Here is a 19372-nt window from a genome sequence, read left to right on the forward strand (position 1 = left end):
CAGTATGAAGGTGTCCTTATGGTCATACTTCCAGCCCCAAACATTATTGTAGGGTAGATTATAGTCAAAGAGCTGCCTAACTAGTTTTTGCAGTTTTATTAATAGAAAGAATGAAACTCCTATCTCTGAATTTACCAGGTACAAGGCCTTTCCCATGATAAATAAAACTTACCAAATCAAAACCTTTCTGTGAAAGCCAAGAGTTTGCTCAGTCAAACCAACCAACCAATTTTGCCAGCAGAGGAGGGGGAAAAAGAGCATTTAAATTTTCTTGAAAACTAAGGCTTGGAAAAAGGAACAAGTGCATAATAATCCTTGGAAACATTCTTGTTCAGACATATATAGTATATTTTCAAACCCAAAAGAAGAGAAGCTAGAACATCAACAGGGGCAAGGGGAGAGAGAGAAAAGGGAGAAAACATGATAAATGGACATTTGGTCTTTTCTAAAAATATGCTACTTAGTTATTTTCTAGCTACTGGATATCAAATATCACTATAGGATACAAGCTGATTTTTAGCAAGATTTAGCAAGCTGACCAACATCAAGGAAAGCCTCAGGGGAAGAATTTGGCATAAAATTCACCACCTGTTCCTTATGTTATTTCCTGAAATGGATGCCCACAAATGAACATTATTAAGCAAGGGAAACACAGAACTGTGTAGTATTATCTTTGTGCTAACAGCAAAATTGGTAAATTTTTCTTATAGCAGGCTACAAGGAATGAGATGGGATTTATTAATGGAAACCATAACCTCAGATTTGTAATTGGGAAACTGGTAGTTAATTAATGGAAGAGATTAGGGCATGTAAGACTGACAGATAATTATTTCCTCCATTGGAAGTAACAGAATTAGATTTTAATAATAAATACCCAAATTTGATATTAAATATATGTATACTTTGCATGTATATTTGCAAGCTAGAAATGCAATGATATAATATTGTATCAGTTGCCACCAGAAAATTAACAGTGGCATCTTCAGCTGTGAAAATGAAAATTACACTGAAATTATACTAGAACACATGGATTTGGAACGAAATAGAAAAGATGATGTAGGTTTACATGTTGCCAATAGAACTGACTGTGCCATTATTTTCATTTCCACAGCCACCTAGAATGAAAATTCTCAAGCAGCATGAATTTTGCTAATACCATTGAGTTGTTAAAGTATCTTCACTGGGGCTGCACTAAACTACTTAAATCAATAGTGTGAATAGCTGTAGCTGAGATTAGATAACACTGGTTAACAAAATCAGTTACTAGAGAGGCGTTTCTTTCAGTCTTCATGTAACCATAGATGATCCTGCAACAAAATTGTGGGGTTTAGATCTCTATCAGTCTCATCTTTTCTTTGCAAGTGTCTCATCCCATTAACATTTAAGAAACACATTTAACAGTTTTGCTGTTTACATTTACGTTGTTTTTATGGCAGATTTTCAATTTTGACAACTGTAGAAGGATCTGAGAGGCATGTGGAGAGAGATGTAAACTTTATTAACAGCTTTTGCAATAAATCAGTGGATTAAAAAAAGATAGGAAAATTATTAAAATATGATCTGCTTATATCAGTTGGCTCTTAGTAGTTTAAGAAATACATGGATGAGTTCATCTAACTATATACTGTCAATTTATTACCCTAACTTACTGGGGGGGGGAGAGATAGCAATTATCAAACTAATGTGAGTGATTCCATTCCAATTATGAGCAATATTCTGAGCAATTTCAAAATAGATTCTGATCATTAGTGGACCAGTTAAGACAATCTTGCTGTGATGCATTTTGCACTGAACTTGTGACCAAACTAAACCGTTTTTTTTTAATTTGCTATCTGCCTTTCCGCACACAAAAAACCCCTTAACATTCTTTCATTAATTAGTGTGGCTGGATTCCATATCAGTGTTTTTTAAAGGGCCACTCTTTATAGAACTGAAATTTCTTTAATCATAGTTTTTCAAGGTTAGGTGGGAGATGGCTGTTCGAACAGCTTTAGTGAGTTAAATACACTCCTCCTAATTGAATGCATTCTAATGATACATTTAATACGCACAATAAAAAGGTAGCATATGTTTGAGGCTGTAGAAGCAGTAACGTTTACTTCAGTGTTATAAGCTTAACCTTTCTTATGGTGCATAGAAACATGAAAGAACATCAGTAGAATTCCAATGTACATAAACAGTTTCTTAGACGGATTTTCTAATATTCAAATCCTCAAAACGTTATACTTTATCAAGGATATTTGGAAATCAGCCACATATAAGGGTGTATTTCTGCTTTTAAAATGTATTGAGTTTCATCAAAACCGTGTAAAAAGGATCTGAAAAGCCATCAGTGCTTTTGAGAGAAAAAAAAAGAGAGATAATCCTGTAATTTGCATAAACCATGAAAAAGGCAGCAAACATTGTTTTTGTTATAGTAAATTAATACTTAAAGAATATCTACAGAATTTAAAAGATGGTGTCCTACATGGGGAAAAAGGGGAAATAACACAGAAAAATATCTACCCAAAGCCTATTTAAATCAATGAGGGTCCTTCCACTGACTATTTAGTGGAACTTGGATGAGGCCTTAAGTGTTAAGAATATTAACTTATAAAGAACCAGTCTGGTTTCAGTCTAAAAGTGACAGTTTTTCTGTTGAATTCAGTGAGAATTATATCAGGCCTATTTTTTATGTGAAGATCACACTTTGAGGGAATCAGTCTTTAGCTTGAAGAAATGTCTGCAGTGATGGAATCTTATTTAAGGTAGGTGAAATAGCCACCCAGTACCTGCATGCATCAAAGAGAATCAAAGGAGCATTTGACTGCAGATCACAAAATGTTCTTTGAAGAGATTTTCTTTGAAGAAATACAACAAAATTCTGAATCTTTCTATTTTATTCACTGAGGCTCTCACCTGCATTCACTCACCATGTACTTTAATGAGACAACTGTGCTTGAGTAACAAAGTAAAAATTTTTTCCACTCAGGAACTTCGACTTTTGCCCTAGGACATTGGAGTCCAACTTGCAAGCATCTGACTGTTTGACTGATGATAGGCGCAGTTAGTTTTTAGGAATCCACTTGATAAAAAAGTGAAACAACTATTGGAATCAAATGGCACCCTTGCTGACTACTTTTGTGTTACTTTAGGGATCAAATGGGCATGACAGCTTGAATGTGATCTATCATTTCGCAGCCTGTCCTGGTTTCAGCTGGGATAGAGTTAATTGTCTTCCTAGTAGCTAGTATCATGCTGTGTTTTGGATTTAGTATAAGAAGAATGTTGATAACACACTGATATTTTAATTGTTGCGAAGTAGTGTTTATATTAGTCAAGGACTTTACAGCTTCCCATGCTCTGCCAGGTGCAGAAGAAGCTGGGAGGGGGCATAGCCAAGATAGCTGATCCAAATTGGCCAAAGGGCTGTTCCATACTATATGAAGTCATGCTCAGTATATAAATGGGGGGAGTTGGCTGAGGAGCATCCATCACTCCTTGGGCGTGGGCATCAGTCGGTGGGTGATGAGTGGTTGCATCTCTTGTTTTCCCTGGGTTTTGTTCCTCTTTTTTTTTTTTGTCATTTTCCTTTTCACTACAATTTAGTAGTAGTAGTAGTACATCATCATTCTCATCATTATAATCATCATTATTATTTTATTTTATTTTTGTTTTATTTGATTTTATTTTGGTTGTTAAACTGTTGGTAACTCGACCCACAAGTTTTATTTTTGCCCTTCCGGTTTTCTTCCCCATCCCACTGAGGGGGGAGGGTGAGCAAGTGGCTGCATGGTGCTTAGTTGCTGGCTGGGGTTAAACCATGACACAGTGTTATGCTGATGTCAGTCAGGTCAGTCCATAGGTTCTGTGGTTCAAAACTGTACTTTTGCTTCCTATCTTGCCCTGCTCTGTTGACACATAACAACAGAAGTCTTGCATCCTATCTATACACCACTCCCATAAAGAAGGGATTAAGTCATTTGCCACTAGAACTAATCATTTCTACAGCTGACAGATACACCAGACATGGAATTTCAGGGCAAGAAAGCAGTAGTTTAGCTTAGATTTACATTTAAATTTTAAATCTGCTTCCAGAGGCTATAGCAAAAGAATTCAGGAACAGCAGAAATACAATTAAGATTCTAAACAAAAACTGAAAAGGCTGAATATTCTGCTACAAGACTGAAAGACATTAATTTTTAATATGGACAACAATGGCCTTAAAAGTGTTTATTCATAATTTAATGCATACTTTGAAAGTGATGACAAAAGAATTCTCTTGTACTTACTAGTTAACATGTTAAGTTATGGCAGAAGATTAATCCCAAGCATACCAACCTGAAAATGGCCTCTGTAAGAGCAAAAATGAATCAGACAGTCAAACAAATTGAGGTCTATGCACAGAAGAAAAAGTATTTGGCGCCATTGCCCTTCTCAAAAAATTTGTAAAACAGTAAAACTTATCCATGATGACTTAAATTTTAACTTACATGAAAAAAACTTTCAGATTTATTTTTGCTTAAATTTCCTCTTTATAAAGTGAAATTAATTCTTATCATAAGTATAGAGAGGTTTTGTCTGCACTATAAAGAAGAAGCAGTGGTTTGTAACAAAAGATGGCTACACTTCAAATAAATGTAAGAAAATATTTCTTCTAAATTTGTGATTCACTATATAGATTTATATTTATTGAAATTCAAAGGTCTTAGTGGATAAGAAAGTGAAAGAGATTTTTGCCAATTAATACACAGGTTTAAGAAGGTAGGAACAGTGAAGTCGCACATTCTGGGGTATAAAACAATGCTAAAAAAATCAAAAAAACTGCCACTGGCTGGATTAGATAATACACATCTGATGCCATTTGTGCCCTCATCTTAATATCATCCTGGATGATGCAGTGGCCTCTGTTTTCAGCAAATTTGTATGGCCATTACTAATATGAATTCACTTTAATTATCTCCTTAAAACTCACAATCTGTCTTCACCACGAAACAGAGTAAGGTACCACTGATCCCAAAACATAATCTCCATGGTTTGACCAGCAGAGGTTTCATGTAGGCCCCCTGAAGGATGTTGTTTATCTATTAATGTCTGCAATGTTAACAAGGCATTGCCCTTTGCAACCTCAGCTTTCCCTAAGGGCAGAGCAAAGGGAATAAGGATCAGGCTCCTTACAACCCCTCTGGTGTGTTAAAACTTTGACAGCCCTCAAATCATAATCAAAATTATTAGCTTCACCATCTGGGCAGTGGGATCAGATGCCGTGCAAGATTTTCCCAACTCCCACACAGAAAATTGAATAGGTAGCTACTAAGGATGCAGTTCATGTATATGTAAGCTCAAGGGTACATTATGTTCTTGCCAGACATGAATATTGTATGTTTCTTGTCCATTAGCTGTTACGAATTTGCCTGGCTGCTGCAGAGAACATTACTGCTGCACTGGGGTGAATGTGTGTTCCCAAATTCTTGCTCAGCTTTCAGTTTGGCTGTGCCCCCCTTGCTTCCCTGTGACTATTTGCCCAAGTAGGCTTCTGCTTCCAGAAATGTTAAGAACAGCTGTTCACTGTGCAACAGCCCGTTCGTGCAAAGAAACGTGTCTTAGCAATTTCTTCTGGGAAAATGTCGTTATTTCTTATTCAACTAGAAAGGAGTCCACTTTACTGTCTTATGATTTACTAAAAAAGAACAGTCTTTTGGGAAGAATACTGATTAAACATGTTAAAAAGGGACAAAATGATTACGTGATATATGTGGATATTTTACTACCTGGCACATTACAATAAAATAAGTTAGAACTAGGCATTTCCCTGGCTGAAAGCAAAGGTGCCTGTGTTATACACCTGACGGCTGTGCTGACAACCCATCAAGGGAAAGACTACTGAAGTAACTCTATATGCATTGGTTCAATCGGAAGTTTGACAGATGAGTGGCTTTCGATAACCTATTTTATTCAATTAAGAGGGTCCTTCCAGATCTTACCACCTATAGAAAAAATTTTATCCTTTTACGGCCCATTTCCGCTACGCAACTAGAATTCAAAAAACTGTCATCTGCCCTGTCATGGGCTTTGTGAAACCCTTCATACATCGGCAACAGAAAGAGCAGGAGAAAGAGCACAGAGATAAAGCCTTGTCAGGAGGAGACAGGTACTTGTGTGACATGGTAGTGCTGTAGAAATTTTGAAGACAGTTGTTATCTTTGAGCACACACAGATGGGCATGCTCCCTTGGGGCACAATGCTGCAGATGTAGCACAGAAGAGCCAAGAACTGGAAATGTGTAAATATGTTTCAAAGCACTTTTAGGGTCCTGTGCCTTGTTAGGCAAATTCATGAATCTATACAAATCAGTCTGTAAGTCGTAAGTTAACATTCCTTCATCTGAAACATACCTGTTCAGTAGTCTTGCTCAGTTCAAACTTACGTGTGCTTGCACAATCAAGCTTGTTTCTGTTATTTCCTATTTTTTGAGAGTTTGATTTTGTTAATTTGAAAATAAGAAGTGAGTGCACAGCTGTGATTCTGACTACCTAGGTCATCTTTGGCATACCAATTAAATTTTTGCTCCAGTTTTTGCATCCATAAATTAAAGACATTTATCTTTCAAGCATTGTGAAGCATATTGAAGCAATTAATGACTTAATTTCCTAAAAAAAGGAAAATTGTCCAGCCTGTGAATTGCAAGTGTTCTGTTATTCCTAGTTTCCTATTTCCTAACTTTTGAAAAATCATCAAGTTAGCAATTACTTACTGCTTTTGTCATAAAGGTTGCCTTTTTTCAGTGGTCTATTGGGTATAGATCATATGTATTAGGAACCAGTAACCAATCTTTTTTTCTCTACTACTGCCCTTATTTCTGCAGTATGTACGTGTGTCTTTTGACACAAAGCCTGACCTTCTTCTGCATCTGATGACCAAAGAGTGGCAGCTTGAGCTCCCTAAACTTCTCATCTCTGTGCATGGGGGCCTTCAGAATTTTGAACTTCAGCCAAAACTCAAGCAAGTCTTTGGAAAAGGTCTCATTAAGGCTGCTATGACAACTGGAGCATGGATATTCACTGGAGGAGTAAACACAGGTAATAGCAACATTGAAATGAAAGTACAGTGGCATCTAGGAGATTTCATCACAGAATAAAATTAGGACTGATGAGATTAAGAAGCCATTCCATGTTTTATTTTATTAGTGTTGGCTGTACTATGTGCAAACAAGAAAATGCCAAGTTCATACCAGCCTGGCAGCTACCAGGCAGCTAAAGCATGAAAAGCACACTGGGGAGCTGAAAATAAAGCCTCCTGTGAGACAATTATATTAGTATATTGCTAGTAAAGACTTTGTAAGATCAACAGTAAGCTACAGGGAGGGACTACTAACCAGAAACCAAAGAAGTTAAACTCTTATTACATAAAATGGAAAACATTTTTATCCAGAAAAGACCTTTATTTTATTTTATAAGATGATCTGAAGTATGAAAGGAAAAAAGGTTCTGGTTTGTGGATGCAGTGGAAAACTGTATTGTGAATAGGTATCACTTTTTCCTTTTTTGTAGACAGTTTGACCTAATTTTTTTCTATTACCACTGCAGCAAGAGTGATAACATTGCCATTTTATTCAAAGTTAAGAACATCTGTAATATACCATATGGGTGTCCTAATGACCCAAAATAGCAGCTGGCCATGTAGGTTTTGGGAATAAGCTGCAAAACATAGTTCCCCAGATAAAAAAGGTTGGGCAGTGGCTTCCCAGTTACCCTCCCTGAAGAAGGCAGAAAGGAGGAGAGAGTCAAAAAGTCAAAGAGTTCTGCTAGAGATAAATGCAAAAAGTTTTGAGCTAGGACATGTACTGGTAAATTCTTATGTCATTCTCATTTGCTGCAGTAACAAAGCTATAATTTATTACTTTAGTAATCCCACAGAGTGTATCCATCCTCTTACTGTCTATGAAAAACACTGTAATCATGCATGAACTTTAGTGCATTGTGGATAAACTCCTACATATTTGAATATGGATGCTTAATAGGAGTCTTGGGCTTTTTAGTTTCCAGAGCACATCAAATTTAAAACAATATTTAGTTTTATCACAGCAGCAATACAAATAGCAAAGAAGATAGCTTCTAGAGTGTTAGATAGATAAACAGACTCACATGTATGTAATATCCCCCACATCTCTGCAGAACAAGGAAGAAAATCAGGTTAAATGTTGACCTGTGTACTGTGATAATAATAATTATGTTAGTTGCCAGATACTCTTGTAGTGATGATGGCAAACACAGATATAAATTTTAAGTTAAAAGCACAATAGAAAACTGTAGATATTATACACTCATTGCAGTGGATTATCACAGGAACTGTAGAAATCAAACTACAGAAATTGTGTAAACAAGGACTGACTATAACATTTGCATTTGGCAAATGCACTACTGCTTCATACCATTTTTCAAATCATCATAGTTGCAAATGCCAAAACAATACAAAGGAACAAGGAAAGTCAACATAATTACAGTTGAAAAGGATTTTTTTTCCTGTAATCACAAATTACCTAGACAAAACAATGAAGTTCACGTTGCTGTGTGTTATCTTAAAAATATATAATTCTAGAAGAAGTTCTCCATTGTCAGTTACCTCTCATTGCTGTTTTTGATTTCAGGAGCAAAGCAGCTGATTGCTCCAGGGCTAGGTTTTCAAACTGTGTAGTTGAAAATTAAGTGTTTTATCTCTATGTGAAATTGTACAAATTGAGAATTTCGTACAGTCTGTTTGGTTGATGATGAGTTTTTAAATCAAATTTCTCTTAAGGAAAAGTAAAATTGAAAAATCATTACATACTGCTGTTGGAATGAGAATCAGTGATGTGACAGGGATGGTGCATACCTGGCTATAACCATGAGTGTTAAATGACTTAAACAAGTTGTCCTGAATATTCATGTCATGCTGAAAATTGATTATTCTAAATAGCAGAAGTTTTTGCAGTCTGGACAGATTTCCTGCTTTCAATACTTTGGGTTGCTGGATCAGAGCCTAATTCATAGCTGATTGCACGTACAGGTTTGGTTTTTTTTTCCTTTTCCACTACAGGAAGGAATAGACTCCAGGAATTAGAGGATTTGTTAGGTTGTGGGGTTTTTTCTTACATGGTTCTTTTACGGTGCGGAAAAACTATGGCTAAAATCACATCTATTGTGTGACTGTTGTAATTCCAATCCAGTCATCTTGAAATTGTGGAATCTGAACAAGAAGCAAACACAGAAACTGAGTAGCAGATAACATCCACAGTAAATCCACAGATCTGCTTCAGTGCAGCCACATCACAAAAATAGTTATTGATACACAGGTAAAAAAATTATTTTATGAAAAGGAAGGGGGAATGGCACTTGTCCTCTGCACAGAGATACCACTGAAACACTGACAAAGCTGGCCTAAAGCATACAAGGAGTGTTATCAGAAAGCACTTGGAAGAGAGCTGGGGAGCAGCCATTCTCTCTGCACTAATTTTTGTTTTCTCACAGATCCCCAGGGGGGTTTCTAATACTCTGCTGGAAGCTGTCTCAGGTGACTGAGTTTGTTTGGAAAGAACGATAGAATAGCTCATCACAGAGCAGTGTAATGATGTTGTCACATTTCCATCCTTTATTCAGACAGAAGGGAACATTTGTATGTGAGCTCCACTTTTGGGGAGGATTTGGGGGGAGTTTTTTAATTCCTGTGCTTGTTTCTGTGCTTGAGAAGCATACAAATGCTTGCAAGCAAATATGTTTGTGAACACAAGTGCAGATAAAAAAGTTACAGTCAGCTGTCAGCATTTCCATTCTTATTTCTAGAGCTGTGTAATTGTTTTCTTGCTACTTCATTTAATATTTTTTAGATTAGACAAAATAGACGTACAGTATTACTGTAATAATAATCAATAGGAATATATTCATAGCTTTAGTTATGCATAGATGTTTCCTAAAAAAGAATTCTATACTAAATCCATACCATAATGAACAAAAAGGACATCATTATGAATTTCTATTTTATGCTGTTTCTTTCCCAGGAGTCATTCGGCATGTTGGAGATGCACTGAAAGATCATGCCTCAAAATCTCGAGGGAAGATCTGCACCATCGGTATAGCTCCATGGGGGATTGTGGAAAATCAAGAGGATCTGATTGGCAAAGATGTAAGCCCTATATGGACATAGATCACCTCCCCAGTATATATAAATCTGCCAGTTATTTTTCCTTTCCTCTCCATCCCTCTCTTAACAATTCTTCATAGAATTAATGTCTGCAGCAAAAAATCAATACATACATACGTACGTTTTCCATTATGGTTGATAGCAGTTTTGACATGGCAGCAATAAAAATTCCTGCATTGTATGTTCTTTAAAAATAAATTATAAAGAAATTTCATTAAATGCTATTCTTGAAAATATATTAAAGTTTCATCCTTAGAACACTACGAACCCTGAAAAGTGCCTAAGAAAACACTGATTGCAAAGCTCGAAGTCTGATTTATTTTGAAACAATACTATGATGCATTGGTTGAATTCAGAATTGCAGACTGTCCCCCTAGCAATATATTCTGTCCTATACATTTTTATTACTGCAATTGTGAAGAGTCTTATAAATGTATCGGACGTGAGACCAGACCTCAAAGAATCATTACTTTAGTCATTACTTTAGTCACCTTCTGAAAGGCAGAGTCAGTGTTTCTTGTACTCTTTCACATCATTCTTCTTTTAAACCTATACTGTCACTCAGAAAGATTAACCCCCTGATTTTAAATACATGAATAGTTTACGTACACTATATAGGTGTCACCTGAACGTTTTTTGATCCCTTTTTTTTTGCCTCACCTCTGGTTCATTCCCAAGCAACCTGCCTGAGAACCAGTGGCTAACTTCGAGTAAAGAAGAGATAAAGTCTTCATTCTGCATAGTAAACATTTTTCTTGTCTACATTACTCTAAACTATTCTTCTCTGTATGTTTGTCCATTAGTAAGTTGGGGAGGGGAGGAAGATTCAATTATCAGTTAGGTCAGAAGTAATTGCAATGAGTATGAAGAAATTGATCCAACCGGAATTCATTGCAATTCACTATTAAAGTATAGCCATTACAGTGAATTGTATTAGCATGGGGTTGTACTCTAATACCACCAGCATTTGTATAATAGGGTTACCAATATATACAAATAAGCAGGATGAGACTCTGCAGCAGTAATTCTGAGTCACTAATGAACTCTTCTGAGATGCAGTGCAAAAGGCGACTAGCAGCAATAGCTAATCACAAAGATGAGGTGAGTGTTGTTAAAGAAGTGTAATGTAAACATCAATTTCAAATAAGCAGTCTTTACTGACTATGCATGGAGTTCTGGAAGCATTGCAAGAAGAAAGAAGGCAAGAAAGGACATGAAATTAGTCATGAATTTTGGGACATTGTTATTCCACCAGTAGTTATTTCCACCTGTTGGAAGGCTTACCTCTGTTCTCATCTAGTCACCACCTGTTAAAGGGGCTCTGGAGCCTTCTTTTACAGAAAGAGCTGAAGAAAGAAGTTGGTTTCATAGCTGTTCCAGCCAACTGGAACAGCCCCCCCTCCCCCAGTTTCTGACTTCTTTAAGAGATGTTTTCCTCTAAAGATCCTTCCAGTTTAACAGGAAAACAAGAAGTTGTATGCTAACTTCTTTTTTTAAAAAAAAAGCTTTCTAGTAAATCAAAAAAAGGTTAATACTTAGTCTGATCATCAGATAGAAAGTGATAAAAGTTTAAAAAACAGCGAAGAAAAAAATTTGGATAAAGTCTTCCATTAATGCAGCCACAATTATATCAGTAGGATTACAATTACAGGGTCATCACTAAGGATAAAAATAGTTCCGAAATGTATCTGTGATAGATAAAATTGAAACTTTTCCTCCAAACTTCCTGGCCCCTAATATTTTCATAAAATGATTCATTAATGGCATGATGCAATGCTGAAGCACTTCTGGTTTTATCCATTCCTAATGTACATATAATGATATTGCTTTATGCTTACCAATATTGAATTTCATCATCTATTTTATTGCCTAGTCAGGCTGCTTTATGAAGACTTTCTTTAACTCTTAATAGTCCACTGAAATATCTGTAAGCTTTTCACACTCTTATTAACCTCAAATCCCTTACAACTGTGTGGAACAGAACATGACCCAGCTTGAGGTAGGCCACTTATGTCACTAAATCTTATTAGTAACACTCCATCTTTGCAAAAATTAACTTTTCCTTCTTAAAGTTTTTCCTCCCTTCCCCTCAGCTTTCCCCAGTTACTAATCCCGCTAAGGACTTTCCCTATTATCCAATGTGTGCAGTTTCTTTAGAAGCATTTGGCGAGGAAGCTTTTTGAAAGTTTTTGAAAATCAAAGTGCACTATATTGACTGGCTCATTAGAGGTGAATGCTGTGAAATGAACCAAGAAGGGGAAATATAAATAGTACCATAAGCATGTAAAATGAATCATCGTTAAGCAAGAAACAAAGGCCACAAAGGATTATGCGGGGGGGGGAAAAGTCAACCAATAGTAAAAGGCCTGTCAAACTCCAGCATCAATGTGGCTTTATGCCTATATGCACTATGTCTAGTTAAATTATGATCAGAACTGAAGAGTTGTCAAAACATACCCTTCCAGCATCAGATAGATACAGAAAATTGTCTTAGTCATGGGATTTGTGGAAGGGGAGGGAGGAGGGGGAGTTACTGCCACTGCACATGCTCCAGTGCATGTTGCCTCCCCGTGCCTTATGGCAAGTCAGGCGTGCTCAGCAGAGCTGTGCCTCTGCTAATGCTCCAGCCCTTGCCTGGCCTGTATGGGTCTTGAAGTCATAGCTGAGGAGTTTTATTACATTTACCAGTCCATCCAAATCAGTCAGCTCTTGGGATTCCCAAGGGCTTTCCTCAGAGCCATAAAAAGGACTGGCCAAGTTAGGCAAAATATTACTGTTGTTTGCTATTTATTACATCGTGATGGTTAAAGATCGCTAAAGAGACTTGTCTTGCTCCAGTACTGTAAAAGCAATATAGCAGAAAATAGTGCCCCTCTTAACACACTTAGATTCTAATTTAAAAAATGGTTATTCTACCAGAAGGTAAGGTGGCTTGCTCAGTCTTGTAGAAAACTTGGATTATAAACCGATTTCTCCCTACATACAGAGCCATTCTTCCTTTTAAAAGAGTGCAGTGTGTGAGTCTTTGTAGCATGCACATCTTTCCTTTCAAGTCTGTTTAGTCCTCATTTGGGTTTAATTCCTAGTCACCTCAGTAGGAACAGTGCCTGGATAACAAAGAGAACACTGATTTTAGCACTTTCCTTTTGCTCAAGGAAATCATTCAAATAAGTTTCATTTTTAGTCCAAAGAAGCTAGTATTGGAGACTTAAATGAAAATATGCTTTTATTGTGCAACTCAGTAAAAAGGACATTTTCATACTGTGACATGTCATTGATCAGTCAAGATGCTGTAGTATATAACCTACTAACTTAAATAGAATGCATTTTTTTTAGTAATTAAAGTTTTGAGAAAAAAAAATTACTGAACTAATTGAAACTAAAATTGAGCTTCTGTGCTGCTATGCTGAATCACTACAAAACCCATGACACCCACTCTTTCATGCATTCTATAAAAATCCTTCCATATGTGGATACGACAGGTTGATATAAGGAGAAAATCCTAAAGTCTCTCCAAATTTCTTGGGTTTTATTTGTCTCCCTTAGAGTACTGTTATAGCTGTGGATTATAGTATGTTTCTCTCCCTATATTACTTCATTGATCTTTTGGTTATGCTAAACAACTAGAGTATGGCAAAACTGAAGCTCAGCAGAAATTTTGGAACCAGTAAAATACTTACTGTTTTTAACACAGGCTTTAGCCAGTGAGAAGGAAGCAACAGTCGTTGGCTTTTATCATTTAGTGCAGCAGAATGCACAACTCAAAATATAAGCCTACTTTGCAGACTTGTGCATAAACAGATAAAAGTGCTACATAAAAGCAAAAAGTGCTATCAGAAAGAAAACTACACAGCAAATTTATGTCTTTATAATAAATATATATATATTTATTAAACAAATATATATTATATAGCATATATTTTATAAAATATATAATATCCTATAATGCCTATTATATTATATTAATTCTATTCTATTCTATTCTAATTAATTATATATCTCATATATGTTGTATTATATATATTTTTATATGTATCTATATATACCAACCCTTTCATGCACTCTGTCTTCCAGAATAAATTATATTTTTTAATTCCTAGAACTCAAATGTTGGAAGCACAATCATTCCCAGTTGTAGATATTCTTTATGGACTTCACTAATAACAGATGCCTGTTCTTTTGTACAGCTCAGTATATTCCAAAAAAATAAATTTAATAAAACTCAAGCAATGAGTATACTGCTACTTGAAACCTACTCTTCTATACAGCTGCAATCATAATAATAAGGAGCAAATATTGTCACCTTTTATATAAAAGATAAATTTATTTTGGACTAAACATGAGTTGAATCCAAACACTCTTAGATATTTCATTTGTTAAAAAGTAAAGTTTCTAGACTATACTTCTGATTTATTAAAGACTTCATTTTCAGAGTAACCAATTTTTATATTAGTGCAGTTGCTGAATTTTATAACTACAACTGGAGGTAAGAACATGTCATCAGCAAAGTTTTCTCTGGGGTGCTCAAACGGTACTCACAGCAGAACTCTGCAGTCTTGCTCTGCTTGCTCAGTTATATCTTCATCTTTTTCAGTATTGATTTGGATAGGGAGGAAATTGAAAAGCTGGAAGGTTGTATGCACTTCAGAGGGCAGAGTCACAACAGAGAAGTTAGAAGTCAGCCTGACATGGAGCAGGTGCTAGCATGAACTTCTCAAAATCCCTGGACAATAACAGACTAGACAACTTCAGGAAAGGTGGGGACCTTCCATGTTGTAGTGGGTCACCAGGTAGTTATTAATGGTTAACAACTTGATTACATTATAACTCAGTGCTGTTTCAGAAAGATGAGTATTATGCTGAAATTTAGTAACAGGACAGGTATACGGCCTTGGGAATCATTCACTTTTATGGCACTGGGCACAGGTGAGGCCAACATCTAGTTATAAGACAAGTCAAGGAAATAAGAGCAAACAGGAGGTGCAGAAAACATAACCATTGAGGAAAGCTTAAAGCTTAAAGAACTAGAATTGTTTGCTATATATTACAGCTGAACTGAGAAAAGCTTATTTTCGTCAACACACAAAGTCCTGCCCACTTCCTTCTCCCTGATCCCGTCAGTAAATGCTTCATTATAAAGGACTTCACTCTGCCAGTGCCAAGTCCCTTTCATTTTCAGAATACCACCTGCCTCTCCAAGATTACCAAAGGTTATCCAAACCAGAAAAAGTGTGCATTCAAGAATTAGCATCACCTTAGAATTAGTGTCTCCTTACCATTCATGTAGATGAAAAAAAATCATATAGCTGTCAAGCTTGATAGGTATGTAGCCAGAACTCACCACTTTAAACCGTGGTCTTTAAAACACATTCCAGTGAGTCTTGTCAGAAAGACCAGCCTTCATATTATCTGCTCTGTATGTGTGTACCAGACAACATGTACATCAGACTGTCAAGAGGGGCTGGCTAGATGTTTCCTATTTGTTCTTTCATAGTACTCTGAATAATGACATGAGCTTATAGCATGACATTGCTTCCTTCTATCTCTCAAACTTCTTTGTTTTTACAATGTCAGAAAGATTATATTTTGCTTTAGTTATTTCCTGCAGGTTTCAGAATAACAATAAAAGTTACAAATCCCAGGCAACTAATTAGTAAGTGTATATTACTTTATTGGTTTTGGATTTGTTGTAGCCAATTTTGACTTGGTTTTGGTAGATGTTTTGCAATTATCCTTCCAGAAAGATGTTATTCTTTGAGAATAATTTGAATTGCTGAGGGGGGGAAGATTACAAATAACCATAGATAGTTCACAAGTTTGTTTCACTATAACTTTTGTCCAGTGTCAAAGTATCAGAGCCCCCTTGCAGGCCAGGTCAGGAAATAATTACTCTGAGGAAAGGTGTAAGGAAAAGAGATTCAGCGCTCTCATTGCAAACTACAAGGTGGGAAGCATGCCTGGGGCAAAGCTGGGGCCTGGCATATTTGTAGCATATACAGAGAATTTGGACCATGATGCTTCCAGGATCCTCTAAATTAAACCAGGAGCTGCTCTATTCCCTGGTGGACCCCAGAACAGTGAGGCTGCAGAGAAGGTTTAATTTGAACAACTACTGGTTTTTGAGAAGCAAAGCATGCATGTCTTTTTCTGCCACTACTCTGAACACACTAAGTTTGTTGTAAATTCTTTGCCTTCACCTAGACTGCTCAGATTCATGCACTGGATCAGATGACACATGCATGCTCATTGTCCATGGTGAGTTACCCTGAGTGATTTTTCAAGTGCTGTCCCTATGTTGAGTGTCATGGGCCCACGGGGAATATAAACAGAGTATAACAGTGCTTTTAATTCAAGCTTGCTGCCACCTCATGGCGCAAAGGCAGCTGCCTGGGTTAGCCCAGCTCCTCACCAATTGACAGAATGCCCTCAGCCTGTGCAGCTTGAGTACTGCTTCACAGCATGGCTGCTGTCACATTCATTAACCTATATTTAGAGGGGTTGTCTTGAGCATAAATGTTTCCTTTCAACTCTGCAGAGGAAGATGCCAGGGGACATTATTCCCTCTTCTCAATGCAGAAAGAGGATGAGAAAACATTAAAGTCAAAGTTTTCCCAGCCTTTTAACTTGCCTGTAAAATGTAAGGGATTGCAAAGAACAAGGGAATAGGAACTGCAAGAGTGAGAAATCAAAAATCTGCTGAGCGTTGTGGAAAAGCAATTCACCTCAAGGAAATAGCCTTAAAGCATAGGATTTTCTTGCCTTCCTGAAGATTTTGCTTATCCTTTAATGAGGAAAAGAGTCTGACAGCGTTATTTGTGAAATTTATTATTAAAAGTATTTCAGCTGGTGAACTGTGCATGCTGTGAACAGTTCAATTGAAAATAATTGTATTCTCATTTTCACATCTATAAAATTTATTAATAATAAGATTCACCTTGTAGCTAAACAGCAGACAGAACCAAAGCGGAGCCTTCTAATTTGCCCTGCAGCAGCACTACTAAGTCAATGTGTGGAGCCTTTGGTGCTGCAGCTCATTAGAACTGCAGCTCAAGCTGTCACCATTAGAAATATTTGAGCTGTGGCTCTCGGGGACAAACCACAAGCTGTCAGTAGAATTGCATGCACAGTGGCTTGTAATCATACAATGAACATGCAACTCAAGTCATTCCTCTTCTATCAGATCTTGCTGGTCTGTGCCTTCTATATATTGAGAGATAGGTCAGGTATAATTTTAAAAAAATCTGTAACTGTTTTAGTTTTATTTTATTTGATTCTTAGGCATGTGAGAAAGAACCTTCTTCTTCTTTCTGACTGTGGCATGGGACACATGGTTTCTGTGTCTGTAGAAGCTGGTTAATGAATGTGTTCCAGCAGAGTATTGATATTTGTTAAGCTATATGCACCTGTAGAATAAATGTTTTATGAATGCGGCACTAAAAGAAACAGTATCAAAGAAACAAGCCAAAGCTATTGCCTGTTCTCACAGTGGAGTGCACTGCCTTTCTGTTGGCCAGCTGCCCTCCTGCTCTTCTCAGACCTATTTCCTCCCTGTTGCAGGATGAGCAGTTTACGGAGTACCCTCTGTGTGACAGTTTATAACAGCAAAAGAAGTATGTGGGTTTCCCCTTGCCGTCCAAGAGCTGACCAAAATGCTGCAAGCATTTGCAAGTGAAAATAATAGAGAGATATATCTTTGGCCAAAGAATTACTAACACATATTATTTATAAAGAATTATGTCTCAATTAGAGAGCTCTTTAGAATAACAAAACGGGAGAGAAGCTTAGGAAGAAATTAATAAGTTAATATATTTCTGTCTGCAAGCATTTTTGTCAAAACATGAGTGTACGCTTTTGTGTATTAAAAAGCACAAGATTTTGTTAGATTAGAAAAATGAACAATGCCAGAGCTGTGAAGAAAAATCCTTGCAGATGAAGTATAGCCCAGCTGAATTTTGTAACAAGTCGCTTCAGCATTTCTTTAGCTAGGACTTCATTTTACAAATTTTCAGGAGTTTTGTTTTTCCAAAAAGACAAGACATATGTAAACAATGCAGGGAACAATATCTCTAGCAAATGTCTTTCAATGATCAGTCAGGATCACTTGACACAACACCAATTCTTTTGCCACATCAGTGCAGTCTTACTTATGTCACCAGAGACCCACCAAAGTAGGTGACAGACAAATGTGGCCCAGTGCTATTATTTGGTCTATCATCTGGAGGCTATGAGTGGGATAACTCTGCAACAAATTACTCTGTCTGAGTTTCTCCTCATGAAAACAAATCAAAGGAAGTGTAGCAAACTCCCTATTGAATGGAAACTTTCTAAAGCTGTTGTGAACACATGCGACTGCCTTTGTACTGTGCTAAGAATGGGCCAATAGTTTTTTCCAAGGAAACTGAAAATGTGGTGTAATATCACGTGTACGCCTCTCCAAGAGTGGAACTTACTTGTATTGTTGTGTCTGGAGAGGACTTCCTGTGCTGGTGGCTCTGAATGAGCTGGAACAGGGGGCATGGGTGCTGGGTGGGGTATGTGAAGGAAGAATCAAAGATTTCAATCAGATAAGGTGAGGATTTACAGCAACACTATTGAAAGACAGCAGCAGACAGGGTGTACAGTGTGTGTGTGTAGTCACACACTGTTGGAGGACTGACCATTGGCTGGACTTAACAGTGAAACAGTGGCCATTGGTGCTACTAAAATAGATTACCATGAAAACCCCTTTAAGCAGCATCTGCATCTAAAAGGACAGTGTTTACAAGAGGGTAGCCACACTGGTTTAAGTGCTAAGGTTATTTTCTACTTTACACATAGAAGACAGCAGTGCTTGAGTGCAATACTTCAAACAACTTTGATTTTTTTCTTTTTCTTTTGTATCGTCATCTTGTGAGCTGGTGTCTTAGAATTGATTTAGTTCAGAGGGTCTTTTCTGTTTAGTACTTTTTTTTTTCTTCTGTCTCTAAAATGCAGGTGGTCCGACCATACCAGACGATGTCCAATCCTATGAGTAAGTTGACAGTGCTCAACAGTATGCATTCTCATTTTATTTTGGCTGACAATGGCACTACTGGTAAATATGGAGCAGAGGTGAAACTTCGTAGACAGCTGGAAAAACATATTTCACTTCAGAAGATAAATACAAGTGAGTAACATTTTGCTTGTATTGTTTTATAATTGCAATTATATCAAAGACACTATGAATTTAAATAGGCAA

The 19372-nt window shown here is 36.8% G+C and overlaps 1 protein-coding gene across 2 annotated transcripts in view; it reads left to right on the plus strand.

The window, feature by feature from the left end:
* The window catches only part of TRPM3 (transient receptor potential cation channel subfamily M member 3), a gene marked incomplete at both ends in the record, with an annotated part of 429209 nt that overhangs the window by 288528 nt on the left and 121309 nt on the right, over window positions 1–19372 (plus strand). For both annotated transcript variants that reach the window (XM_082335729.1, XM_082335730.1), the window contains 3 exons: window positions 6845–7058; window positions 10013–10137; window positions 19129–19300. In XM_082335729.1, the coding sequence (XP_082191855.1) occupies window positions 6845–7058; window positions 10013–10137; window positions 19129–19300 (511 nt within the window). The remainder of the gene's footprint in view (window positions 1–6844; window positions 7059–10012; window positions 10138–19128; window positions 19301–19372) is intronic.

The sequence above is a fragment of the Platalea leucorodia genome, assembly GCF_965183815.1.
Source record: "Platalea leucorodia genome assembly, chromosome: Z".
NCBI classification, from domain to species: Eukaryota; Metazoa; Chordata; class Aves; order Pelecaniformes; family Threskiornithidae; genus Platalea; species Platalea leucorodia.